Here is a 26,091-nt window from a genome sequence, read left to right as displayed (position 1 = left end):
GATGACGTCGTCGCAAGATAAACAATATAGAATGCATCCAGTCAATGAGTGTTGCTGCAACACGAGTATATCGCTGTAGGCGCGTTCCCGAATAACAACCGGTAGTTTGTCTGATCTCCTAGAAGGGCCGGAAGTCCAAAACTTCAGGTGGGCGGTGTCACACGATGCATGGGATATTAGTGCAGGACCGGCCCACAGACGTGTCGAGGTTCCGCCCTGTGTACATAGATCGTGGGGACGTTGCCTGAAATTCGGCCGCCCGCAAATTGCACAGCTTTAATACACCATCATGGGCGTAACTGGCAGTGTAGAGTAACGCCTAGTAAAGATCACCGGTGCGACCAGTGGTTGAAGTGTTGCGGAACCCGCTGGGAGAAGTTTCGTATCAAAGGATAATAGTGGAAGACCTTTTAGAACAGATGTCGAACGTGGGATTTGAGTTACATATGTCGGGTTTGGGATTTTGATATCTGGTTCCATCACTAATTTCTGCACAGCATATATCTGTTTCAGCGGGATCATCGGGCGCGACGACACCCGCCTGCACTGTAACCGGCTGTAACATTGACGACAGAGCGATGGGCCGACCCGAGGCCATCCACAGTGCTATACGAACAGGTACGAACTTCGTACCTGTGTGGACACACTATGCCCAGCCTTCCGTGCGCCACAATTGTTCCTGAAACGTTCAATACGGGCGAATCTGTTTGGATCATAGGCGAATTCCGATGGTCAGAGAAAGTGTGGATGAAACTTGAGGTCGGGAACATAGTTCGCTGATGGCGATGGTCTCCCTCAAACCTCCCTGACACGTTAATGTGTCTTCTACTCCACACTGCCACATACCGGGACAGCTAATAATGGTGGGGAAAAACATATCCGGACCAAGTCAATGGACGTCTTCAAACTTCGACTGAGGCGGAAACAGCACCTGCTCTGCGGGCACGAACAAAGCAACAGCACCATATATATTTTTTCTTCCATGGAACGTGAGAAGTGCACAGGGGGACTAACTAATACTTAGTAGACTGTAAGCCAGAAGAGGGTCACCTGCTAGCTGGATGTGCTAGAAGCGGACGCCAACGGCAGATGAAAATTTACTCGGCAGTCGGTGCTAGGGCCGTTGGGAACGTAGACACACACCGAAAGAAAGTCCGGGCTGTGCAACGGATCTTGCAAATACGTAGTGGACAAAGCATGTACTCCGCGCAGTGCGAAGTGCCTCGCTCGCCATGGGAACGTACACCCCGAAAAGAGCCGTCATGCATCATGGCAGCTCCTGTCTGTAGATCATTGGGTCTTTGGCGTGATTTGATTAGCCATTTCCTCTTCTCGGAGAAAGGCGTGCTCATTGCTGATTCTACTGCACCTTGCATGACTTCCTCGGAAGCTGGATATCAACAGCCATGGAGTAGGTTTGCGCACTGCTTGAGAGGCTAATTAGGGAGTTGACTGACGACATAAGTCAGCACGTCAGTTTTCCCCTATGTGCTATTTGACAGCGCGAGATGGAAGTTCCGGGTCGGAGTCTGTCGGAATATTGCGAGGCTGTTCGACTTGATCCCGAGGTGCCAAGTTCCACTCCTCCAGGGGCCGACACCAAGTGAAAAAAAAACCTATTACATCGTCGGAACATCGTGTGGGTGATGCGCGCTTCAGCTCAAACCCGGGTCGAGTCCCGTGACACACATCTCGATGGTACGGCACCGTGTTTCGTCGGAATGGACGAGATGTAACACCAACAAGATGTAACTCTATTGTGTTGTAATACATGAGTCGATATACAGCAGCTTTTCGTAATTCCATCGTCTGATGCGGATAACAGCGAGACACGAGTGATTCCTTGACGCCAACTTGTGCGCGTGCCACGGGTGTCGTGCAGCCTGAAGCTGAAGGGTAGCTCCCGGAATGCACATCGGTTCGGGTGTCAACGTGATGTCGAGACGACGCAATGTGGCGAGTATTCCGACTCACAACGTTTGCGATAGACGCTCAGAGACGATAGTGCACAAGGAGATAACGACGAGGATTTGATTGGCGGCTGACAAAAATGATGTGACGGGGGGTTACTAATAATTTATGGCGGCCGCCCGACATTACGGCATGGCGAAAATAATAATGGAGAATTATCAAATCAAACCAAATAAATAAGGCAGTTCTGCCCACGCGCCAAGGTCGTTCTTCTACCCTGCTCCCCTCCGATCGACGACAACCCGTCTCCTCCTTTCATATTTCATCTTCTGTTTCTGTTCTGGTTTCCATCTTCTTCCTTCTTCTTGACAGACACCCCTCGTTCCCTTCCCTTTCGCAATGTCAACAGAGCAGGCAGACCAACAATCCCAATCGTGCTCGTCCCACATGATGAAGACAACAAAGCGCGGGAGGCCCTTCCTCAAGGTGTGCCCTCCGATTCCGTCATTCAACTCCTCTAACCCATCTCCCAATACACTCAGGATACTCTCGACCTCTTTGCCACTCTCATCGTGTCTCTTCAATTGACTCCTCACAAGCAATACTTTCGCACTTTTCCAAATTCTTTTACTACGTTGGTTTCATCCCATCTATCCCAGAATTCACTCTCTGAGCTCCCATTTCTCCAGCGATGAAGCAGCCCACAACCTGGCATCCTTGAAATTCTCGCAATCGAACCGCGGGCCGGATCCAAGAGACAAATCACGAATAGTGACGACCACCACCACGACTACCTTTTCCATGACCAGGGACATGGCCAAGGCGATGTGTCAACACTTTATGGATGCCCGTCTGATTGAGAATGCTGCGGATCAGGGCTCAAATCTCTTCAAGGATCGTGGTACTTATGTCCTCACTCCCAAGGGTCTCCACGTTCTAGAGCGGTTCATCTCGAAAAACGGCATCAACGCGGATCATCTGCAGCAGGCTTTTGCTTCCCAGCCCATCTGCGTCAGGTTGTTACACTTGGAGCGTCGCGCGGCAGATGATGAGATTATCGTCACCCAATCTGTCATCACCGCTCTTTTCCGTCGATTTGTTGGCCGTCAGGCAAACTATCTTCCTTCTCAATCCATCCCTTCGGACACCTTCCAAGAATACCAAGAACGAACAAAAGGCATCCAGTTGAGTAATATTCAGGACAAGGCGACCATTCCTGGCAAAGGAGTTGTCACCCACAAGTACTGTTTCTCCGCTGTCAGTGCGTTGGAATGGCTCTGTGATTTCACCTCCGTCGTGGGAAGAGAGGAGGCTGCAGAAATGGCCGCCCAGTTTGTTCGTTTCGGTCTCATCACCCTCGTCAGTGACAAGAGAAAGAACAACGACTCTGCCATCATTTTCACCGTCCGTGGATCGACACCCGGAGGCAACTCGCCAGTCAGTGTGAGTATCCCGTTTGTCTCGTTTTTGGTTGTTCTCCTCATGCTCGTCGTTTCAGCCGCACGGCGAGTTCCGATGCACCGCGAAAGCCATCTACAAAATTACGGAAGAAGGAAAACGTGTTGCTCAGTGGGACGAGTCGACTCCGTCACCTTTCAGCTCGACAACTAATCTCCATGGTGACCGTGCTTCGCTCGACAGTGCCGCAGTTGAGACGGGGTCCAAGTGTGGGCCCGATGCTGCTGTTAGCGCTGCGGATGCCAAGATCCACCGTCGTATTTCCATGGCCGAGAAACTCCACGCTTCCTATGAAGCAGGAGAGAAGAAGGGTAACGTCAAGAGCAACATGGATCGTTTGAACTACATCCTCGAAGAGCCTGCGTATCGCGGACTTTTCCGAGACTTCCTCAAGGCCAATTTCTGCGAAGAGAACCTGGCCTTTTGGTTGGACGTCGAGGATTTCAAGCGCAAGTTTAGCACCACCTCGAGCGCACAAGCTACTGCTTCTCCCCGACTTGGCAAGTCTACGCCAGGCCAAGCTGCTATGGAGCGTCCACCACGAATGTCTCATCCAGACTGCCCTTCAGATCTACCACAAATATCTTGCGCCGTCAAGTCAACACGAGCTCAACATTGATCACGGTTTGCGGCTGGATCTTGCGAGCTACCTTGGTGAAGTCATTACCAACTTGAATGGAAAGTCATTCGATGGCCAAGTCAATCCAAACCACTTCAATGCGACGCAGCTACAAATGCTTATTAAGCTGTACTCACGCATTCAAACCCATGTCCTTCGATTGATGGCGACGGATTCGTTGCCGAAGGTACGTACTCACTTAACTTCTTCGTCGCGTTGCCGACGCATCGTATCTAGTTTGTCAAGACTCCGCGCTTTGTAGAGGCACGCCAACATCTTGGAGAAGGCGTTGGAGCGAACGAAGATGTACTCTTCCTGACGAGCCCTCACGCGCCACCTGGTCTTGGAGAAGAAGAGGCTGGAGGGGCGTATATGACCGTCTCCGCGAAGGCGAGCGAGCAGCGTGAACACAGAAGCCAGATATCTGAATCTCATACATCCTCATGAACCGCGATCATCCGTTCATCCACATTCCTCATGTCATGAGTCTATTACTCGTCGACGCAACCCTTGGCGCATTACCCTGCAATATCTCCATCGCTACTGTGCTCTCGATTTCGTGTCATGTTTTGACAATGATTCCAGTCCTTACCCGGGGGGAGGAACTTTTTTTTATTCATTCATATTTTCTCCACAATAATTTTTCCTTATGGTTGACCGCATTAGTAGTTTTTCTTTCATGGGTACGTTCGTCGTACTTTGATATCCCATCCCACTTTCTCTTCCCTTCACAACACACGATGAACCTCCTCCCTCCGACATTTTTACATTCACTCTGCGATGTACCATTTATTAATACTTTACACATACCACACTGCCTCCTCGCATCGGTACTTGACTAATGGCCCCTCGTAGTCCCTAGCATGGTGTCGTATATTATCTATTTTGTGGGTGACCTTGCACCCAGAGGATCAGATCTTCAGATTGATTTGTGTGCACCCATGGAAGCATTTTGTGCATTATGTAATCGTCGGTCTAGCATTCACCTCTCTGCTTGCCTCGCGCATGCAAGACTAGTGTCACTGCACCACCACAAGTCCCGGGTTGATCGCACTCAATTTTTCCTTGAAACCCGTTGACCTGTGACAACTTGACCCTGTTCCCTTCGTCAGGCCATGTCGTGGATTTTGAAGCCGAGTGGGGATGTACCTCGACCTCCAGGCTCAACGGAGGAGCTCGTGGAGGACCCCACTGATCCGTCCCGCAAAGTGAGACGAAAAGCTGCGAACCAGCCCTTCCTCGCGTAAGTGGAGCTCCCCACGGCCTCCGGTGAAGCCTATATCCGTCCCATTCACTCACCGCGCGACTATCTGCAGGTACAAGGAGTATCGGAAGAAACAGGAACAGGAGCACCAAGCATGGCTCCTTCGGAAGCAGGAACGCGAGGAGAAGCTCTCGCGGGGTGAAACAGTCGGACCGGAAGAGCGCGATCCAACCGCGGAGGAAGAAGTTGGACTTCTTGGCTTATTGAAGTTCACGGTTTACATGCTCCTGATTATCGTTCTCGCCGGCAAGTTCTTCACCGGAAGCTTCTTGTGGGAGTATGACGGGAAATGGGTTAGGCTGAAGACGTATTTGCCTGTGAGTGATGAGTTGTAGTGGTTTCGCGTTATGTGTATATTGATTTTAGGTTCTGATGTTCCCTCGTTATATGCCGGTGGGAAATGTGTAGGAAAACAATGGCCGCTTATTCTCTGAATCGTACCTCGCAACATTCGATGGGAGGGATGAAAACAAGCCCCTGTATCTTGCGGTACGGCATTCTTACTTGAGTTGATCCTTGAGCCCAACCGCGGAGTATTGACGATGCACAAAAGATTGACGGCGACGTGTACGATGTTTCCAGTAACAGGAGGACGTACGGTCCTGGAGGACCCTATCGCCACATGTAGGTTCTGCTCCATCATCCACGTACTAATCGAGTATTTCTTCATGGGACGTCGTTCACACGATCTACACAGGGCCGGAGTTGATGCCGCAAGGTCTTTTGCTACGGGATGTTTCGCAACACACCGTACCCACGACTTGCGGGGACTCTCCGAGGAGGAGCTTCAGGTGGGCAAGGCCTCCGATGGTCATGAACTGCATATTAGTACTCTATCTCACTCGTATTTGAATTACAGAGCGTTCGACATTGGAAACGTTTCTTTGCCGATCACAAGACATACTTCAAGGTAGGAAGGGTGCTTCACCCACCCGTTGATCCAGAGAGCCCGATCCCGGAGCCATGTGATCCATCCAAAGCACACGTGCAACCCACGGAGAATGATCTGAAAAAGGGAAGGAGACTAGTGGAATTTAAGCATTCAGTACCTAGCCACAAAGAACATGCGGAACTCTAGATTAAGCGGAGGCTTGTACATATCTAACTAGCATGCTTTAGGTGGCGTGATTTCTCAGGCTGATACGATCAGCCGGCGGAAAAGCACGAGAAAACATAGGAGTTTGCGCTGCGTGAATTAGAACATGAAAGCCTTAAGCTAGTAGGGTGTAGAAGGGATATCTAAAGTGAGATGGGATGTGGGCCGGGGTCTAGAGGGATGCAGAGTGGATGGCATTAACATGGCCCTGATTCATTGGCAGTGGTGTCTGCGCGCCAGGTACTCCGTGGGTTAAGAAGTAATTTCTCAGGATAGGGAAATCCGCAATGGATCCATTTACCATTGACGAGAAGGGGCTCTCTCGGTATTTTGCTACGATGATATTGCCTCGCCACGCGGTTGCCTCTCGGAATGATTTCCCCTGAATCTGAATTTCGCGGATGAACTTGTTGACTGGGAAGGGCATTCCGTCTCGGGACACGACTGGGTAGAATATAACATATGGATGCGTAAACTTCTTGTTCATGCAATCCAACGCTTCCACAAGCTGATCAAGCATTCCACCAATGTTAGCGCCACGAAATCGAGTTCATAGATTACTCACGTGGTAGCTCCAAGCGCGAGGTCCAAGTCCCTCGGCGATGTAGTCCATGTAGACCTCGGGATGAGGCATACGGACAGGCAGTCCACTGTACGGTGCTAGTGGATCCTGCACCGTCGCGGGGCTGGTCATGAGGGGGACCATATGAGGGTTGCGACCGTCGGATGGGAAGAGGAGGGCTTCGAAGGACACAAGCTGATCCATCAGGAGAAACGACAAAAATATGCGTTGACGGAAGAGTCTGGAAGTACGCTGACAATCGAGAGGCGGCGGATGTCTGGGGAGACTGTCGACTCATCTTCGAGTCCTTTATATCCATACAGCTAAGAAACAGAATTACTTGCGGTCACATTGCCGTGAGCTGTGATTGGTGACCTAAGCGGAGACTCGCCGAGGGGTTTTTCTAAATGGACGTCCATACACAGAAACTAAGGGTAGTAAAAAAAAAGAAGGGGAAACACACCGCGAGACACGAGGTAGTCCATCGATCGCTAAATTCTACCACATATTGGTGAATGAAAAGCTTTGTTCTCCGCGACACGATCGTACGAGGTACCTGCGATCCAGTCTTCTGAGAGCATTCACGCCTTTGAGACTGAAGATTCTCCCTCCAACTCCAATTCTCCGACTAGGCCAGTTGTGTTGGACGTCCTCCTAGTGGACAACGTAATGGCCTGGGCCGCGGCTGAATGATTAGTGGTGGCGGGACCCTGGCAAGTATCCTGGACCGCCCATCGGTTAAGTAGAACAAATGTAGAACGTGCATGTCAGCCGCCATCAAAGTTGCATTGGAGTGAACAGTTTGAGATGTGTTGATCACAAAGGGCCCGTCCTCGGGATCTCATCTGCGGGTGTTGGACGATCACCTGGTACATACTACCGTCAGTTCGTTTCCATCCCCGTGTGTCTGCCCGGAATATACCACAGCGCAACGAAATGCTAGTTGCTTTGAGTCAATTGGAGTGACAGTTCCACTTTATGGCTGTGCCACTGTCGGTCCGACTGATTGAGCCCGCCAAGACCCACTAATCACCCAGTGCACCCTAAACGTTGTTCGGTGCCAAAAGCCTTTTTAGCAAGGCTTTCACTCTAATAATATCGGACATCCGACTTACTGATGGAGACCTGTCATAGTACTCATGCTAGGTGCCAGGCTAACGTTTACTCCGCGAACGTTAGAAGAAGCATGCGTGGTCGATATGTCATGGCCAGTGCTGTCTTCCATCACTGAAATTACCCATCATGTTTGAGGTCCAGAACGATGCAGAGACATGAACAGTTGTTCCATTTTACCGATTCTGTGGTCCACATTCCACATTGACGGCACACATTTTTCTTTTCTGTTTTTGAAAGGTGCGTTTTCATTTGCAACGCGACAGGCCCAGCGATTTTGCCCTGATACGTGTTCCCCATTGGGGTGATGTGCCCAAGGATATTATGTATTCATGACCAGAACTCGCTGGCTCTGGGGTGGATCATTATTGATATTGAGATGTCGCTCGTTCATGTATGGCAACCTAGGCTCTCGACTCGCAACCGCATGCAAATACTTGTAAATGCGGCTCTGGACCCCCAAGATCTGCAGTCAATGGAACGAGCGGGAATATACTGCGACTCGCTGGCTGGAGGACTACATTTCAAAGGCTGACCCGCTTGCAGATCCCTCCTCGCATAGCCTACCCATCTCATCAATTTTAAAGTAGTCTCCCGTTGGCCATTGCCAACGGTTGCGTGAATGGTGCCATTCACATTGGCCCTCCCGCAGTAGTGATTTCAGTTTGCAAACTTGTTAGATGGAACCTCTTGCTGAGCGGTGTTTGGTGGTCGTTTTGTCATACTGCAGTCTCTGACCATCCGGCACAAGACAACCAGCTTCTCAGGGTGATTTGCACGTAACGTGCGGCAAAATGCACGCTCGGGTAAGTCGCAGACGACCAAATGTGCGGCAGAGCGACTCTGTGTACCTACTTCATGACATACCATATAAGGCAATCGCGAAGGTAGTTGTCGTGTTTTGGTGGTTTGACGTAGTACCAACTTGAAGCTTGCGGCGAGACAGACAAGCTCACAGCAGGTTGTCAGTGTCAGCCTCAAGTCTTTCTGGAAACATGAGTGCTGGACGAATATTGGTGGCCGCTCAACTCTCAACCCTTTTCCCGTCCTCAAATCCGCCATCGGTTGTACTTCAGTCTTCGAGACAAACCCTACAAACGGTTTTGCAGCCTGACACGGATGTCTACCCCGAACACGCAGTTTTCTCGTCCATATACCACACGCCACACACCGGGTCCATCCTTCTGCGCGTTATTCACGGAGGCTTGATTGTGGAACTCATCTCCCTGTCGGCGCTTGCTCCTCCGATACGTTTCGTCTTCCCGGCGTCGGTCGTCTCAACACCCGCGGTCTGTTCTTGGGGCGATCAGGAGTTGCATCTGTTGGCGGTCACTGTTACTGGCTCTCTTTACCGTTTGGTATTACCAACAACCAACCCAACTCGGCTGTGGCACGACGAAGTGGCGAGAAACTGGTGTAGGGAATACATCATCAAAAACGCCTCGGACCTGTCTGGCAGTATCGTTCACGTCCAGGGTCCGCATGGTGTTGCGATAGGGCTCGGAAATGGTTCTCTTCTCAGAGTTGAAGTAGAACGCATCGGCGATACTGTTAGTGACGGTACGTACTTGGAAGTGACCGAGAAGCGTTCCGCTCATGAGTATCTGTAGATCTTTGGACAGAAACTGTCAGTCAACCCAAATCACTGCTGGGCACGTTCACGTCCTACATTCCCGGTTTTCACTCTGGCACCAACGCGGCCTCGGAATTTCTTTGTGTGGCCGGTCTACCTGAACCCACTGAGTTCGGTTACATATGGACCCTTTCTCGTGATCGTACTCTGCGTCTGTGGTCCGCTAGCCGCGGCTGTGTAGCTTCAAAACCCCTTTCACTCCACGCGCTCTATCAGCCAAGTTCAGCGAGTGACAACAAACTTGTTTCACTTAACGGGGAAGCAGGCAACCTTCTGCGTGTATACTCTCTTTCACCTAACGGTGACAAGTCATTTGCTGTAGTCTTCACTCCAACGTCAGGCGGCCCACATTGCGGTGGGTATTTCCAGATCGTGGACTCATCACTAGATCAGTTGCACGAACTCCGAACTGTCGAGTGTTCCCCCACGAGCGTCAATTGCCATTTACAGGATTTCATCCTTAATGACGGTGTGCTATACACGTTGTGGGAGCGTCACGGCACCTCGATGGTTCAGTCAATCAAGCTGGACGCAGGTAGCCTCATGGCCGTGAATGACGCAGCGTGGGAGACGTCTAACTATGGCGAAGAGACTGACTTGACACCCGCATTTCTTGATGAAGTTCTCCTTGCTCCAGGCTCGTTGACGGAGAAATTCATGGAAGTCATCCTCCGGCCTGGAATTTTTTCGCCATTAACGATCCGTACAGCCTTGGAGCAATACATCGATGCATGCCTTTCTCTTCCCGGCCCACCTCCTCCAGAGCTAACCTCCTCCTACACCTCGGTAGCGGAGAATATTGTTGCTGTGGTGGGCTGCACTGTAACGCTAGTTCAAGATCCTCATACAGGAGCTACCCAGCATGACCGCTACTGGAGCGCCTTGAAACGTGATTGGGAAGGGTTCATCGCTCGTTGTCGCGAAGTGGAACGCAGCGCTCGGTGGCCACTTGCGCTGAGTAAGGGCCAGCATAGCGACGAGGTGATCGCCGTCGAACGTGAACGAGTTAGTGTCCTTGCGAGGGAAGACTTGCCAATTATTGTCCATCGACACCTCAGCGACTCTCTCCCAATCGAATCTCACTTCTCCGTCTTAGACATTGCGTGGACACTCTGCTACAAAATTGGAACGGAAGTTCTCCGAAATATGGAAAATAGTATCATCGATGTTCTGCACCAGGAAATTGCCTTTTCCATTGTTGACATCATGATAGACCAAGTGCGACGGTCTGACCTCAGGGGGATACTGGATGAAGGCACACAAAATTGGGTAGTAGCGAAGCTACAGGAAGTCGAAGATTTGGAGAGGAGCATCAAGATTACCCTCGACCTTGCTGCTGGCTTTGACTTGGAGGTCAAGCGAGAAGAGGACGAGGTGGAACTGCTTTTGCCCCCGTCTCGGTCAGAGTGGAAGGCCGCAATTGCTGCCGGTTACATTTCCACTTCACTGAACGCTCGTTATGACATCTGTCTTGCGCTGATAATTTTACTATTTTTCATGGCGGATGATCTCGGGGAATGGGACCCATGCCTGCTGGAGGATGTTTTTGCGGTATTCCGAGGATTGTCCATGCTACGCTACGTTGCGGGACAGCCAACCGTGGATCAAAGTCATGATCACCAGTCGTCACAAGCTGGGTCCACGGATGACGTGATCGCTCGTATGGGCAGTATGCAAGTTTCGGGGAATCAGCCAAACTTTGCCCCGATCCTTTCCCTTGCTCATCGCCTGATTTCACAGTCAAGCGAACATGTTGAGCTGCCGAGTTCTGCCCACCGGTTCCTTGATGATACTGGGCTACTCCAATCCACTTCTCCAGCGCATGTCACTCACTTCGAGGCCTCATTCTGCGAGCGTTTGCGAGACCTTGGTTATTACCAGGCTGCCAGAGCAATGCTTGCGTGGCTTCCCAGGACACCTGGTGTCACTTTCGTAACAGCTCGGCTGTTTATCAACCTTGGCCGTGGTGACGACGCTGCCTATTTAATGGAAAAAGTTGCTGCAAGTTTTGGTACGTTTCCACTTCCTTCGATATTCTGATTACCCTTACCATGTGTGACAGGGCCGGATAGCGGTTTATCGTTTGAGGATGCGGAAACTCTATCTGCAGTTCTTCCTGGGAAGACATTACACGATTCGGAGTTCATATTCTATTTGGAAGCATCTTCAATTTTCAGGGAGAACGGCCTTACGCAACATGAGGTTGGGTTCCTTCAGCTTGCTTTATCTGTAGCACCCCCAGGGATCAACGCTCCTGACTTGTGGTATGGACTCATCCGTGGTCGTATCGACCTAGGCTTTTGGGAAGAAGCGTATTCGGCGATCATTGCAACACCTTTTAATAGCGTGTAAGTCAGGCCTGATACACATTTCAGGGCACCAGTTGTTCAGCCTTTTTCACATCACAGGCGGAGGGAATGCATATCGCAGTTGGTATACCGCATGTGCGAGGAGAATGCTGTCGAAGAGTTGATTTCGCTCAACTTTGCGGGCTTCAGTTCTGAAGTAGATGACGCCCTTGCATTTAAGGCACGCAACACGGATCCTCGTGTTCGACCCTTCTATTCGAGGATATTATATACTTGGTACACGTGTCGTGGAGACCATCGAAGTGGTAACTCTTTTGCTATACCTATCACCAGAGTCGTTCTATCTGAGTCATTGGTTATCCAGCTGCACGGACCATGTACATGCGGACGCAAAAGTTGCAGGAGATCGAGATCTCCAGTAGCCCCGCTGAAATAAGCTCCTTAATGGACGACCAGGCGGAATCATACTTGCTGGCTATTAATTCTCTCTCGCTTCTAGAAGAGAAGAAGGCTTGGTTCGTCGTGCAGACATTCACAAATAATGTCCACGAGCTGGAGGTGAGTTGTTAACTTGTGTTGAGAAAATCACTCAATACCAAACTTTGCAAAAGTCTAGAAAACGACAGAGACTGATCCAGAATCTCCCTTCTTCGAGCACAGGTAGCGGCTCGGAAATAATAGATCTCCATGCCCTTCGCTTCGATTACGCACTGCTATCTGCAAAGAAACACTTGATACGCCGTGACCCAATGTTGCTCACAGCCCCAGGTACTTTTCATTACTTGAGCTCGCATCTAAAGAAGTTCATCGTTGTGATAGAAGCGCTGTTATCACCGCATTTTATTATCCAGCGGCTTGGACAAGCAAATCAATTTGACTTTGCAATGGCAACAGCCCGTGCTCTGGACCTTGACATGAGTGAACTATTCGTCATGCTTGCCATGCAATGCATGCGACTATCACGAAATCCAGACGCTGTTTTGTTGTAAGTGCTGGTTTTAATCGTACCTGTATCTCAAACAAAGAACTGCCTCTGAAAACGTTTTCGGGATCATTTTCCAATTGCCCCAATAGTCAGGAAGAAACCTCCGACTGGCTCCTGACAGATAACTCTGCGTCGTGGCCCGGGTCGCCTGCGAATCGAGGATGGCGGTACCTCAAGATGTCGCTGGAGCGTCATGACGGGCTAGAAACAGACTATAAATATAGCAAGGCAACATTGGAAGCAATACTCGCGCACGACAGGAGTTTGTCGCCACCGCCATGGTTGTTGCACGTCTTAGAGGTTTGTCAATTCCCAACGTGTTGTTCTTCGATTTTGCATTTTACTCGTAGTTTGAGGCATGAGACCTTCACGTTGTTTCTGTTCGATCATCAATTCTTGTTGGTGTTTTGATAGGCATCAGGGCGGGTGGTTGTTGGCTTTGATTGACTCTGACCCACCCTTGCTAGGATTACCATCACGAATATCTCGTCCGGACAAGTCTTAAGTTCGATGCATTAGAAAGCGCACTTGAACACACACTCTCCCTCATCCGAAAAGTGGGTTCCCTAGCCAATAACTCTCTTACCTCATTCCCCCCGTGTCTCTCACATTACATGTGAATTATTTACACGCCACTGCAGGCCAACTTCAAACTGTCCCGTTCTGCAAAAATGCCGGGGGTGACGTGGTTGCCCTACACGCTGATCGACCAGGTGCTTGCCGCTTCAGCTGCCCAGGATGACTTGGGCGCGCGTGGGCAAATGCTGCGGAAGGAGTTGCAGACGGAAGTGAGCAATCGCGTAAAGAGAACGCAGAAAGTCAGCCTGTCTTCAAAGTGACACAGATTGTACTCGTACGGCGTCTTTGGCGCCACAACAGGAACAAGCATTACTGTTGCATAATGTACAGCCGTGTGTAGGATGTCGGGAAAGACGACATTCAAAAAAATCTCTTTTCCCTTTTCTTTGCGGACCTTTCCATGACCACCCTACCGCCTTCCCGGGAAACACCTGAAACTATACACTTCGCGTAATCGCCTACTTGGTTATCTCAAGATTTGGCTTTAGCCAGCTCATCGGGGATGCAACTTTAAGCTGTCACCCACGGAGCAGCGCACTTGAGCCACTGCCAAAACTTTCGGGGAAAATCATTATCTTAGTTTATCAAGTTGCCGTCTGAATGAGGAGCGCCCTTGTGAATGGGAAAGTCGGGGGAACTAGATACGAGCATTGTTGGCAAGCCCGGGGTACAATCCGACAAGCTGCCTGAATAATTCGGCTTGTCAATGCCATCTTTCAAATACCACGATACCGCACTATTCCAGGTGTGCGTTTTGCTTACTGCATTTCATTACATGTTTGACCACGCACAGCGGTGGCCAGGCGGAAACGAGAACACCAATCGATCGTCACGACCCACTGCGCAATACTATGCAAGAGCTGCCACATATTGGCTAAATTTCAACAAACCTGGTTGCGGAGTACGCCGTCGCGTGTGCTAATGTCCACTTGATGCCGAGCTGTATCTGTTGCAAGAGTTCCTCGTTGCACAATATGTCATTCAGAATGAGTGAATCAAATTTAGTACTTCGCGAAAACTCATGTTTTTTAAGATCGGTTGTTTTAGCCGGTGTTTTTAGGTTTAGCAATCTGCTGAAAACTCAGGCAGGAAAACGGGGCGTTAAAAATCGTCAAATCACTAATATCGTGTACGATCATGCGAAGGCCAAGGCGGAACTTCGCACCACTATCCATGGGCCATTAGAGAATGGTCAACCAGACGAGATTTAGCACCTCGGGCATGTCTGCCACGTGTATCGTAGACGATGGATCACGGCAGGCGGTAAGCACAACAGTCAAGAGAACATCCTCGTACTTTGCATCCTGCAATAATGCATTTCGACGAGCTCGAATTTGGAAAGGTTCCTTGGTGAACCAGGCGGAAAGGCAGCGGCACAAACAGCACCAGATCTCCCTTTCATCGTGAACGCATGCTCAAAACGGATCCCTCTGAAATGAATGTGCCGTTTCAGTGGCCCTTCTATATGTCCCCCTGCTGAATACGGGAATACGATTGCCTAGACACAAACAGAGGAGCATACCTCGGTCGTCCATGGATTCGATAAGTCGCCGAAGTGACGGGGATTTGCCAGGTGATTTAAATTTTTTTGCGACATTTGACCGATACGTGGATACAAACACTCAGAGGAAAGAATGGGCGGAATGCCAAAGCCTCGGACGAGGCGACACATCCACTATAAATCCTGCGGGACTGCGCCGGGCCGTCCACATGTACACCATTGTTGTGAGGACAGACACAGCGGTTGGGGACATGTTGCACCACGCATGACCTTCGAACGGATCGAGATTCATATATGGTGCAACGACCCTCTGGACTTGCTTAATTCGCCTGGGCGGCCGCCAGCAAGATCAAGAATATCAATCAATCAACGAAGTGTACATATACCAATGCGCAGGCTGTTCTAAACCACAGGTGCCAAGTCACAGCTTAAGTTGGACCAAGTTGATCGGAAATGGCAAAGACCTCGGAACTGTCTTGGCTAACATCTTGAGAAACAGACAGCCTGCACGATCGTAACAAATTTAGCGTCGACCTGGGCTAAGCTACACTACCACTTGCCTTGGCAAGACAAATATAATACGATCATGGTACTGTCTGATAAGGCGTCAGCTATGACATCAGATAAAAACTTGTCAAATGCCTCGCCGGTCACCAGGGTCGCATAGAACGTACTTGCTGCCGCTGTAAGGCAGAGATCGATCGATCAAGAGTCGTGACACCAAACGTGCGCTTAGATAGCACATATCGCGCTGTAGGCATAGCATCATGGAAGTTGTGTACATACGGGGGTACGGGGGTAACGCGAAGGACGTTGCCATGGTACGGCATTCTCAGCGGCACTCAGTTGCAGCTTAATAATAGCTTCGATATATTCGGGATTGGCAGTTGGGTATGGGGTATGGGATAGTATGGAATTTCCGAGAACTATTCGAGGGGAGTTTGGGAACTTCGGAAGTGGAAGAATGTATGGGTTACCTAAGGTATGGGTTAGGAGGGAGTCGACTGTGATCACGTCCGCATTTGCTTTGCACTTAATGACGAACGGTGCTCTCTGATTAGTGGTCATGCACATAAGCGGAGACTTACCAAGCATTTGCCAAATGGATGTCTCTTGTTTAACAGGAACTCTCACATTGAACTGGCATCCTAAGGTTTGCAGGTGAGTAAGTATCTACTCCATCCTATTCCCAGACTCGGAGGGGGCCACCACGTCCGTGTTTTAGGCGAGCCGATATTATAGACCCACGTTTGCAGGTGGCTCGGTAAGTCTCTGCTTAATAGGTGCGCAACCACCCGCTCTAAACTGTGAACGTACCACAGTGTTTTTTGTTGTTTCCTTTCGATGCGCCAGGGCGTCTCACTGGAAACTCGGTTTTCTGTATCCAAGTCGTCTGTTAAATACTTAAACCTGTGGAGAATGAAACAAATTATAGAGTATGTGAGCACAACTGGTATGCTGTTCGCCTCCGAGTCGCTCCCGCACATATGTTGCTGCTTTCCCACAGCGTACAGCCAATCCTGATTATATAATATAGCCGTGTGTACTCTTTGTCTGCTCACAACGTATTTGTCTTTGTTTGTACCAAAAGACCATCTTCAGTCAGCCATACGCGTCTCGACCCACAGAGGACTGCCGGCCCTAGAGATGGTGTGTTACTGCGCTTCAGATTGTGCTGCTACACTCAATTCTCATATCCTATTGTCAAAATTAACTGAGGCCTTGTCTTTGTCGGCTGCAAGAAATCTGACAGTGGAATATTGTTTTTGTGAAGCTAATGGAGTTCTCAGCAAATATATACAGCGAACCACACAACTACTACGGGAGTATCATGTACAGAGGTATATATACATAACTATTCTTCATCATGTAAAAACGTGGAGTCGTATGCACGAGCTGGTCCACATAACAATTCGTGCACGTCTGCCGCAAGAAAGAATAAGAGAGAAACACACACTATGAAAATACATATACCACCTATCCAGCCCATTAAACCAAAAGAAACGTGGTCGTCATGTTGTCCAATGCTGATCGAGGTTCCGCGAGCGTGAATCTTCCAACGATGCCCCCTCCCACCACACTAAATTGAGATAGTGGCTGCTGCTTCCTCTACGTATGTCCGCATGACACGTCTACTACCCCCTCCCACCCCCTGGTCGCTGCATCGCGTTCAAGAAATTGACCCACTCCGACTGGCTCACAGAAGCGCCCCACATTGTCTCACTTTCGACGGCATGATATACTCCCCCTCCCCCTGTCCCCCCGGCGTACCCACTACCACCTCCAGTATACCTTCCGCTGGCACCACTATGGTGATGTCCTGGATCCCCCCCAGCGACGTAAGGCTGCCGCGAAGAATCAGCATACGGCTGGCGCGCAGAGACTGTATAATGCCGCGACGGCGAGGGATCATATGGAGGTGGAGGGTGGGTCGTACCGCGTGCACTGTATGTATCCGCATACGGTGTATTGGTCGCTGTCCCTCCGCTGGATTCGCTGGAACCGGGGTTATTTGTGGTTCGCGAATCAGAGTATCCCGCAACGGGTACTTGACCCGTATCAGGCGCAGCTCCAGGATGGATATTTCGCGTGGTCGGATCTCTATACATCTGCGACTGAGAGTGTAGCGTGTATGGGACAGGGGGTGACACAGACGGTACCATTGTCTGTATTGGCGTCTGTGTAGGACGAAGGACTGGCGGTGTAGCCCACGAGCGGCGTCGATGACGGCGGCCCAGTAGGCGGAAGCCCCCTCGTCAAGGTGCTCATGCCCACGCCGCCTATGCCAACGCCCATACCGTAATCTGTCGAACCTCGGTGGTAAGCTTGCGGGCTGCCAGAATGTCCCGTTCCAGGCGAACTCCCGTTCCCACTTCCCATTGCATTCGGCGAGTCGAGAGAGTTCGTGCGAGGGTATTTCGGCGAATCATGATAGGGGAATGCAAGCGTCTTGACGAGACCCAACACCCGCAACTTTTTCTGTTCTCTTTCTCCCTCGTCCTCAGTTGCAAAGTCCGGCGAATACAATGGTGCGAGGGCGTGCAGGATATCAAGTGCCTTGTCCGCAACGGGTGCACCCCGGCTCAGCTCCAGTGTTGTGAGCGCCTTTTGGATGTTCGCCCTGAATAACGATGCACCAGGCTGCTCCGGATTCGCGACGAGTTGGAATGAGAAGAACATGGCGGCGCTAAATACATGGAATGGACCCCAGTTCATGTGACCGGGCACTGCAAGCGAAGCATTGGCAAGGAAGTCAGGACGTGCTTGACCTACCAGGGTAATTAACTTGTCGGCAGACCCGACAGCGATATCGAGCGAGTTGGCAGCCTTGAGGTCCTTTCCGTCTTTCGGCACAGCATTAGAGGAACTTGCGGTAGCCGACGGTGATTCATTGTCGCCGTCCTTAGGGGTCTTGGGACCTCCGGAGGGTGCAGTAGCGTAGGGGCGATGAAGGGTGAAACGAATATGATAGTAGCTAGTGCGAATGATGACGCTCTGCACGCCGATTCGACGGGTAGTCACATCCGGGCTTGCTAGGCTTCGTGCCACCTTGAACTCGTCTAAATCGAGTTCCGAGGGTAGTGAGTCCATCCATTGCGTCAGCGAGCGGTCGTTGGCCTGTACGACTTCGTACGGAACGGGCCGAAGCGACACGGCGCTGTCCATGATGTCACCCAGGATATAGGCAAGGCGGAAAAGTGCAAGATTGGGAAGATATATGCGCGGTTCGGAGGGGTATTGGACGGGGTCATTTGCACTGGGTAATTGTGTGTCAAAATGATGGGATGCGATCGCTAGGGGGCGACCGAACATGAATGCTTGCCATCTGCGCGGGGGTGAGTTTTGACGATGAGCCGGCCCATTGACCACTAACCTTTCTAGCAAGATGATATGCCACCAGGCCCACCGACGTCTCTCTGCGACCTCCCTGGACATGCGCCATTTGAGAGGATCACGATGGAGACCCATCGCAGTGCCGATAGCAATAAGCTCACCGCGGACAGTCCATATTTCTTCGCTATCGGTTTTGCTGAGGGTGAGATAGTGACAACGGACGAGTAAGCACTCGACCAGTTCTAGACTGTAAGTTTTGCACTCCGCACGATGTCGATTGAGCGCTGTGCGCATGACTTCGTAAAATTTTCTACCCAGCTCCTGGTGCGTTTCTCCGAGATCGGACACGAGGTGGTGGTTTGGTGGTAGGTAATGGACTGCGACGGCCATAACGTTGCATAAGGTAGGCGAGTGTGATGCGGTCTGCGGATGCGCCGGTCTTGAATCGTTCCCATGCGGCAGTAAATGCGGGACGATTGACATGTCTGTATATCCAGTTGCAGTATTCAAAATAATAGGTAACGAGGCCGTCCATGATTTCGATACTGGGTAGGTGTGCAATGAGGTCCTTGTCATATTCGTTAGAGGCCGTGAAGTCATCTATGAAGTCCTGGCTTGGATGTCGTTCTCCTTCTTCTGACTGTCTGCTTACGTCGCCCTGGAATTGGGATGTGAGTCCACTAAACGAAAGTGGCGCGGGAGGAGATAGGAAATACCAGAGCAAGATGGGTGACTGCGGCAGTTGGGCCGGCGTAAAAGCCCTGGTGACCATGGCTTCCCAGCATGCCTGGGGCGTTGTCCTTGTCTGAATTTTCACCATCTGTTGATTCTTTCTTAGGTGATATCAAATTGGATGGATTGTCGAGTGTGCGTTTAAGATGTGGGGGGAGAGATGGGTTGCCTGGACGGTGGTTTGCGATGATGTATGTCTCCAGAAGGGAGACGGAGTGCTTTAGTCGTACAATTTCTTGCATTGGGTCTACTCTACTGGCGTTTCTGCACGGTAATGCTGCTTAAGAGATGGAAAGTATACCGGGAGGACAAGTGCACGCACTGGTCGTCATTTCGCGACAGGATCCCGCCTTCAGTGAGCACGGGCATCCTGGTAACAAAGTGCAATGGTGCCTTACAGATGCCTGGTGAGCTGGGAGAGCCACAAGAGGAGAAGGAGAGACATACCTCGGAGGACACAACTGGAGCAAGGTCGATTTCTGTAGGTAGCAACATTTAGCGAGTGCATCCCCCCGGCCAAGGGTGGTGGGGATACCTGTCACACTTGAGTTTGCTGTTTCTGCAAGGTTCGCAGTTGATGGCCTTCCTTGCACGCTTTGTTGGAGGTCTGGCGTCTTGTTCCCCCGGAGGCGGGGATGTTCTTGAACGCACGTTTGGCTTGTGATGCTGTTTCTGACGGGGATGTGTGGACGACGCTGTCGAGGATGGGTCGTTTGTGTCGTCTGGCATGGCGGTGGGATGGATGAGCAGGAGAAGGAGAGGAAAGGAGACAAATCACATATGACCGCGCCGAGGAGAAGTGGACAACGTTGCAGGACAATCCAGATCAGGAAATACTCTTTCTGCTCGCTGACAACCCACAGGCACGCGGGACCTTTTTTTCCCTGCTGTATTATGTAATTTGAATTTTTTTTCCTCGCTCGGCGATCAGCGATCGACGAATTTTGTCCGAATTTGAATTTCATTAAATTAAATCCCGGCCGCACCATCCCCGCATGCTACAGGGAAGAGCTCTCTGCCATCTCTCATGTACATCTCTTCACAGTACTGTCTGTGTGCTCACATGTGGACCCCACTGCTGCGAGTCTGAATATCTAGACTAGACAGAAAGAATACACCCGCAGTTGACAGCCAACTTGATATTACGTCACCGACGTCTCCGCCGGTTTTCGCGGGGCTTGCACTCCCAGAGCTGTTTAGCAGGGTCGACCATCTGCCCCGAAATCAAATCGGGGAACTACATACCAGTACACACCCCACTTACGCCCGGATCTGACATTCTCCATCAATTGACCATAACATACTGAGCCAACCACTCCACCCCCCAAACGACAAGTAACTGATCAGGGTGTGGTGTTTACGCGAACTTTGTTCCCATCAAGAAAGATCCTTGTTCTGATGTGAGCGCTATGTAGGATCTAACCATGTATTGCGATATCGTGTTAAATTAGTCCCCGACAACGTTTCCATACGCATCACTTCTACCCAGCTACTCGCTATAAACCATTAGGTGTCGCGTGACAGTCCTCAAGCCTCCCGCATTGATCCAATATTCAGTTCTATCATCAAACCTTGGCAAGGGCACAGTCCCCGTCCTGTTCCGTTACTCGCCGACGACGAACTCGCCAGCAATTTCATCATGCTTCTCCACAGCCAAATACGTTGTTGACATCAACTCACTCGGATCCAATTAGTACAGAGCAGACTAGAAGAGAGAATGTCCGCGTACTGGCCACCCCACAAACACCACCGGAGGTTTGAACGCTCCCAGCGCTGTGCGACCAGATCGGAAAATCCGTTTAAGCTATTGCTTCCACCTGCCGTGAAGGGGCGGACACGATGCACGAACAAGAGCAGCTGGTTGGGTCACTTGGGTATGTATTTGTCACACCCAAAATTGACATATTTGGGTTGCAGCGTCTCCCGAACATCAAACGACCCCATTTTTATGTGCCGTCGTGATTGTACGCTGAGTGGAGGTTTCTGAAAACAGTACTTACGGACATGACGGATTTATTGTTTCTCTTCTCATCTTCCTTTCTTTGATAGATTGGCTGTTGGTCTTCTACTTACTACCAAAGTTCCAGCTTCAGGAAGCTTTCTCCCCCAAGTCGGCACCAATACCGGCAGGCCCTCAACGACCACACATCGATATGTCTGGGCAACTTGCCATACATACCAAGCTCAGCAGACCTCTCTTCGGCCGGGCTGCGGGGGATGTATAACCGAAAGCTCAACGAGATGCCGCCGCATAGATATTTTCTGGACACTTCCAGGTCAAATACCGCTATCAGCGCCAGCCGCGCCGATGTGGAGAACGTGCTTCCATGGATCAAGGTGGGGTTGAGGAGTGCTATATCAATCCTTCTCGCGTGCCTCTGTCACAAAGTGTCAAGTACTAGGTCGATCTCCAGTCGGTCCCGCACAAGACTACCGAGGCTGTCCGGTGTCCCTGAGCAACAATGTCATGTCCGTGACAGTTGGAGACGGCACCGTCGACGGACAGACCACCCCTTTGTTCGAGACACCAAGACGAGCGCTCGTTGGTCGGACACGAAGCATCCAGCGTGTCGTATTGTTCTTCGTCCGACTCGGCCTTCCTGCAGTCCACCTATGTAACGAGACTCGCACGCCCTTCTTTGCCACTTTTTTGCCATACGTTCACTCGAATCGCTCACAAACTCCTCGGAGGTTCGGAGATACCAATCAGGGTCAGACCGGTCAACCTCAACTATGTACACTGATTATCTCACGTCCTTGCAAGTATTCGCTTATAGTGTCGTCGCTGGAGACGTTCGACAAACCAAAGTCCAAAATCTGATGGGTACTACTGTGACATCGGGCCCGCCGATCCAAGGCTATACAGTACGTGCAAATGTCAAACTCGACCACGCGATTGTAAACTCCTCGGAGATGAGTCGACACTTCCGAATCACCCCGAGGAGTTTCGACCGGTTTCGATGTTGCAATGTCGAGCTCATTGCCCACAGCTGCTTCCTCGAATGGTGGGTTGCCATGTCGTGTTACTCGTCGTTATTCACTTACATATACATGTAACAAAGGGGGTTGCAGTTATGGACATCCGATGTCCGGGCTTGCGGCAGAAGTTGGGAAGCTGAACTCTAGATCATGTCTTACAGGAAGACTCAACGCTGCACACAGAAGTTCATCGATTCATCGGTGGCAGTATATCTTCTTTTCGGTGTGACCAAGAAGGCAATGGCTTTAGGCGTCTAGTAAGTACTTTGATAGCGCCGCGCGACACCCATACACATAGTGACACTGACAGGCCCCCCATGTAACTTAACACTTACCCAAGGTTCAACACTTGATCAGTGGCGTACGTATGTGCGCTAGAAATGCGGTTGGATTCAAAACGTGTCTCAGAAGGACTTCGGAGAACTCGCGATCTGTGCGGGCGTACGACCATAATACCGACCTCGTATACCTGGTATAGACTTGTCGGGCTATGTAGCGCAGTACACCAGATACGATAAGGGGATGCGACAGTCGAATCGAAGTCTGCAATAATCCGTCTTGGGGCCACAGGCTGGTGTGGCGACTCCCGGTTCTTGACGCGGTAGCCACTTACGTAGTTTCCGTAACAAATGATCATGGCAGGTGAAGGATTCGGTGTATCTACATGATATGATGGATCATGATCATGAATGCTTCGTTGCTCGTCTACATAGCCTGTGCGAATAGGTTAGCTAATTGTACACTGTTGCCAATAATACCGAAATCCGTAAATGCGTGTCCCACGAAAAAAAGGCCTTTCCCCCCCCCCCCCTTCTCCGAAGTACACATGCGTGCCGGAATTGTCGTGGACGCAGTGATGGGGCCGATGCCCCCCAAAATGAACACTCCTCGAGTCAAGCCAGGAATGTTTACTTGTCACAAACAAGCGGGTATACCAAGTCTCTCTGACAAAGATTTTACGCGTACCACTCGTACATCTTCACCTCCTCAAGCGGACGGCTATCGGTGCCTAATGGTCAAGGATATCAGCGCATCGTTCATCATCGCGCTCCCCAAACGGATACGAGAGAACGACTCGATATAGAGAAATAAATGGCTATGTACTCACCCGCATGGTAGTACGGATTACCGGTAGACTTGTGTCCCCACCACATCACAGGTGACCATTCGTCAATCAGATTCGCTAGCGTCTGTATGTGCCCGTACGCTGCTTGGCTGGGGCCCCGATCGCCCGACGACCGTGACGATTGTAAAAATAAAAGCAAAGACAAAGAGAGCTCCGGTCAGGTTGAGAATCTGAGTAGGAGGAGTGTCAGCTACGCAAGGCTAATAGCATCGAGGGGACATACCTGTATTGGGAACATGCTCACTGCAACGGCCGTCAGAAGTTCTGAGTCGGCGGTACCCGCTAAACTGATCGCTAGACCCATCATCCAGTCTAAAATGGAGGCTGTCAGTCGCTCATGAACATATGAAAGCGACATTATCTCAAAGCTACTATCTTGAGCACTAGCCCACCCCCATCGACAACAAACGACTAGAACGAATGTATTTAAAGACGGAAAAAAAACACTCACGCAGCACTGGCTTCGCACACAGCAACGCTAAGTTTAACGGACTCCCGAATACTAAAACTAGCGGATTCGTCGACAGCTTGGCACCATTCTTCCCAGTTGCATGTCGCCATGCATTCTCGTCCCTGATCACGTTTGTCACGAGTTCCGAACAGTGCAACACCAGCGTCAAAGGACCTTGTACAAGCGCCGTGTTCAGGTAATAGAGCACCCAGTAGAACCATGCGAGTCCAGTATGGAGAGGGATGTTGTATGCCTTCACATATGACTGTGAATTTGGGAAAAAGGACCACGTAGAAATCGCAGCGGACATGTTCCCTCCAATCAAGTGGACCACGACGAGTCCCCATCCGAGACAAGCGATTACGAGCACCCACAACGTGACGACGACTTTGCGCACGCTCGGGCGAGCAGTCCATGCTGAGGGCTGCTTTTTGCGTGGTTGAGCTGGTCCATTTTCTCTTCGAGCATCAACGCCACGCATACACCGTCCTGGGACAGGAATGACCTGTGCATGGTGTACGAGCGCAGCTGTGATATCGAACGGGGACGAGCTCCATGTCGTGACATCTGCAGAGCACATGCCCGCGATGGCGATGATCGCTTGCAGTAGGAGTGACGTCCCAAGTACAATTAATGGTACGTCGCTCACGCAGATCGCCACGGTCGATGGCACGGCGGCATTTCCTGTTTCATCGTCGGATGTATCCATATTGACAGCGAGGGTGGCTAGGATGCTTGAACTGTACGATATGACGAGCAGGAATGCCATGAGAATGTTGCATACAGTGCCATTCGGATTGAACACTCCTTTTGCGGCAGTGACCAGCCTCAAGTTGGTGTTGAACTTCAATCGGCTTTCAGACGCAAGTGCAGCCCGAAGTGTAATGTTATGGACGAATCCAGTTGCTTCCGTACATACTGCCACAAGCAGATTAAGGCCTAGGGAGATTGCCTCGCGCTGCCACTCGTGTTGGAACGAGAGGACGATGACCCCTGCTGAGATCGTTTCGTTAGAGAGAAAGATTTTGGTGCCGCCGAAGATACAGGCGATGCCGAACACCACAGTGACGAAGATACCGAACAGAGCGATTCGACGGGATATGAGCGAGCGATCAAAAAATTCGGGACCTGTGATAGGTTTGTGCTTCCAGGTGATCTCTTCGAAGTCGGTTGCATACACGGTTGCGCGTGAATACCACGAATCCGTGTATGAGCTTCTGTCAGAATAGCTTTGGAAAGGCGGTGGAGCCTGCATATCTGGCAGAGCGGGAGGAAGGAAGTTGCAGACAGGTTACTGCCAATGGGAAGGGATGGGAACTGGGAGAACCTCCTGCAGCCGTGAGCGTGAGGACCGGAAAGTGGACAGCCTGCAAGGACAGGCATGGTCCACAAGGTTTAGTTAAGAAGTACCTTGTCCCTAAAATGCCATCCGAGAATCCTCCCCTGATTGATGTGATTGGCAACCCAGATCTTGGCAGTGCGGACTTTGCGGATGCGAAAATCGAGACACATGGATGTACTTGAGTGGGCCGCACTCGAGCACTTGAATATTCTCACTGGCAAGTGTAGTCCGTTGCAGGATTTTTTGGAAAGGAAGTTCTCTATTTCGATGGCGGATGACACGGGGCCAATCCGCACAGGAACTGCCAAACCCTGAAGCACCGGTCATCTTCGACCCACGGGTAAGCCGTTATGGGCGCTGGGCGCTCAAATAATGGGACCCCCCACTGGCAGACAGGCCAACGTTCGTGGTGGTCAACCCAACTGATGATGCGTAATATGTGCCAGAATATTACTGCAGCCAGGCAGGCAGGCCGGTGATTTATTAGCACCGTGTACACACTTGGTAGACTCGATCGTACTATCTAGGACTTTCCAAAGTCGATTCTAAGAAAATTCGAGAAGGTTCCTCAGCCAACGTCCAAGTCCAAGGGTAAAG

General features: G+C 50.8%; 6 protein-coding genes across 6 annotated transcripts; 3 read left to right on the top strand and 3 right to left on the bottom strand.

The window, feature by feature from the left end:
* Positions 1-2,310: 2,310 nt before the first annotated feature.
* Positions 2,311-4,435, top strand: F5J12DRAFT_902351 (regulator of G protein signaling domain-containing protein; the record flags this gene model as incomplete). The annotated part of the gene is made up of 6 exons (XM_051748283.1): positions 2,311-2,397; positions 2,454-2,545; positions 2,601-3,354; positions 3,410-3,873; positions 3,902-4,175; positions 4,226-4,435. 6 exons carry the CDS (start codon positions 2,311-2,313, stop codon positions 4,433-4,435), a joined length of 1,881 nt encoding a protein of 626 aa, XP_051606010.1.
* A 499-nt stretch (positions 4,436-4,934) lies between these two features.
* On the top strand, positions 4,935-6,438 carry F5J12DRAFT_31328 (cytochrome b5). Its single transcript, XM_051738857.1, has 6 exons — positions 4,935-5,231; positions 5,305-5,569; positions 5,661-5,741; positions 5,806-5,876; positions 5,950-6,043; positions 6,112-6,438. The coding sequence occupies exons 1-6, from the start codon at positions 5,104-5,106 to the stop codon at positions 6,328-6,330; spliced, it is 858 nt and encodes a 285-aa protein (XP_051606009.1). The 5' UTR covers positions 4,935-5,103; the 3' UTR covers positions 6,331-6,438.
* An 82-nt stretch (positions 6,439-6,520) lies between these two features.
* F5J12DRAFT_710690 (uncharacterized protein) lies at positions 6,521-7,114 on the bottom strand (the record flags this gene model as incomplete). The annotated part of the gene is made up of 2 exons (XM_051740662.1): positions 6,521-6,856; positions 6,914-7,114. The coding sequence occupies 2 exons, from the start codon at positions 7,112-7,114 to the stop codon at positions 6,521-6,523; spliced, it is 537 nt and encodes a 178-aa protein (XP_051606008.1).
* A 1,822-nt stretch (positions 7,115-8,936) lies between these two features.
* Positions 8,937-13,879, top strand: F5J12DRAFT_794283 (nucleoporin Nup120/160-domain-containing protein). Its single transcript, XM_051744009.1, has 10 exons — positions 8,937-9,583; positions 9,634-11,667; positions 11,719-12,004; positions 12,065-12,270; positions 12,330-12,523; positions 12,577-12,733; positions 12,785-12,950; positions 13,040-13,250; positions 13,418-13,507; positions 13,592-13,879. The coding sequence occupies exons 1-10, from the start codon at positions 9,019-9,021 to the stop codon at positions 13,787-13,789; spliced, it is 4,107 nt and encodes a 1,368-aa protein (XP_051606007.1). The 5' UTR covers positions 8,937-9,018; the 3' UTR covers positions 13,790-13,879.
* Positions 13,880-17,165: 3,286 nt separating this feature from the next.
* F5J12DRAFT_902347 (fungal-specific transcription factor domain-containing protein) lies at positions 17,166-20,325 on the bottom strand (the record flags this gene model as incomplete). Its single annotated transcript, XM_051748282.1, has 9 exons — positions 17,166-17,578; positions 17,670-18,374; positions 18,399-18,856; positions 18,905-19,196; positions 19,258-19,522; positions 19,581-19,873; positions 19,960-19,989; positions 20,044-20,075; positions 20,132-20,325. The coding sequence occupies 9 exons, from the start codon at positions 20,323-20,325 to the stop codon at positions 17,166-17,168; spliced, it is 2,682 nt and encodes an 893-aa protein (XP_051606006.1).
* A 3,290-nt stretch (positions 20,326-23,615) lies between these two features.
* F5J12DRAFT_711590 (uncharacterized protein) lies at positions 23,616-25,407 on the bottom strand (the record flags this gene model as incomplete). Its single annotated transcript, XM_051740714.1, has 3 exons — positions 23,616-23,852; positions 23,946-24,013; positions 24,153-25,407. The coding sequence occupies 3 exons, from the start codon at positions 25,405-25,407 to the stop codon at positions 23,616-23,618; spliced, it is 1,560 nt and encodes a 519-aa protein (XP_051606005.1).
* Positions 25,408-26,091: the final 684 nt, after the last annotated feature.

This window comes from Pisolithus orientalis (genome assembly GCF_024613125.1).
Source record: "Pisolithus orientalis strain OTSU chromosome Unknown F5J12scaffold_1, whole genome shotgun sequence".
Taxonomy (NCBI): domain Eukaryota; kingdom Fungi; phylum Basidiomycota; class Agaricomycetes; order Boletales; family Pisolithaceae; genus Pisolithus; species Pisolithus orientalis.
The sequence above is the reverse complement of the archived record's forward strand: the minus strand, read 5'-3'. Positions and strand labels throughout refer to the sequence as shown.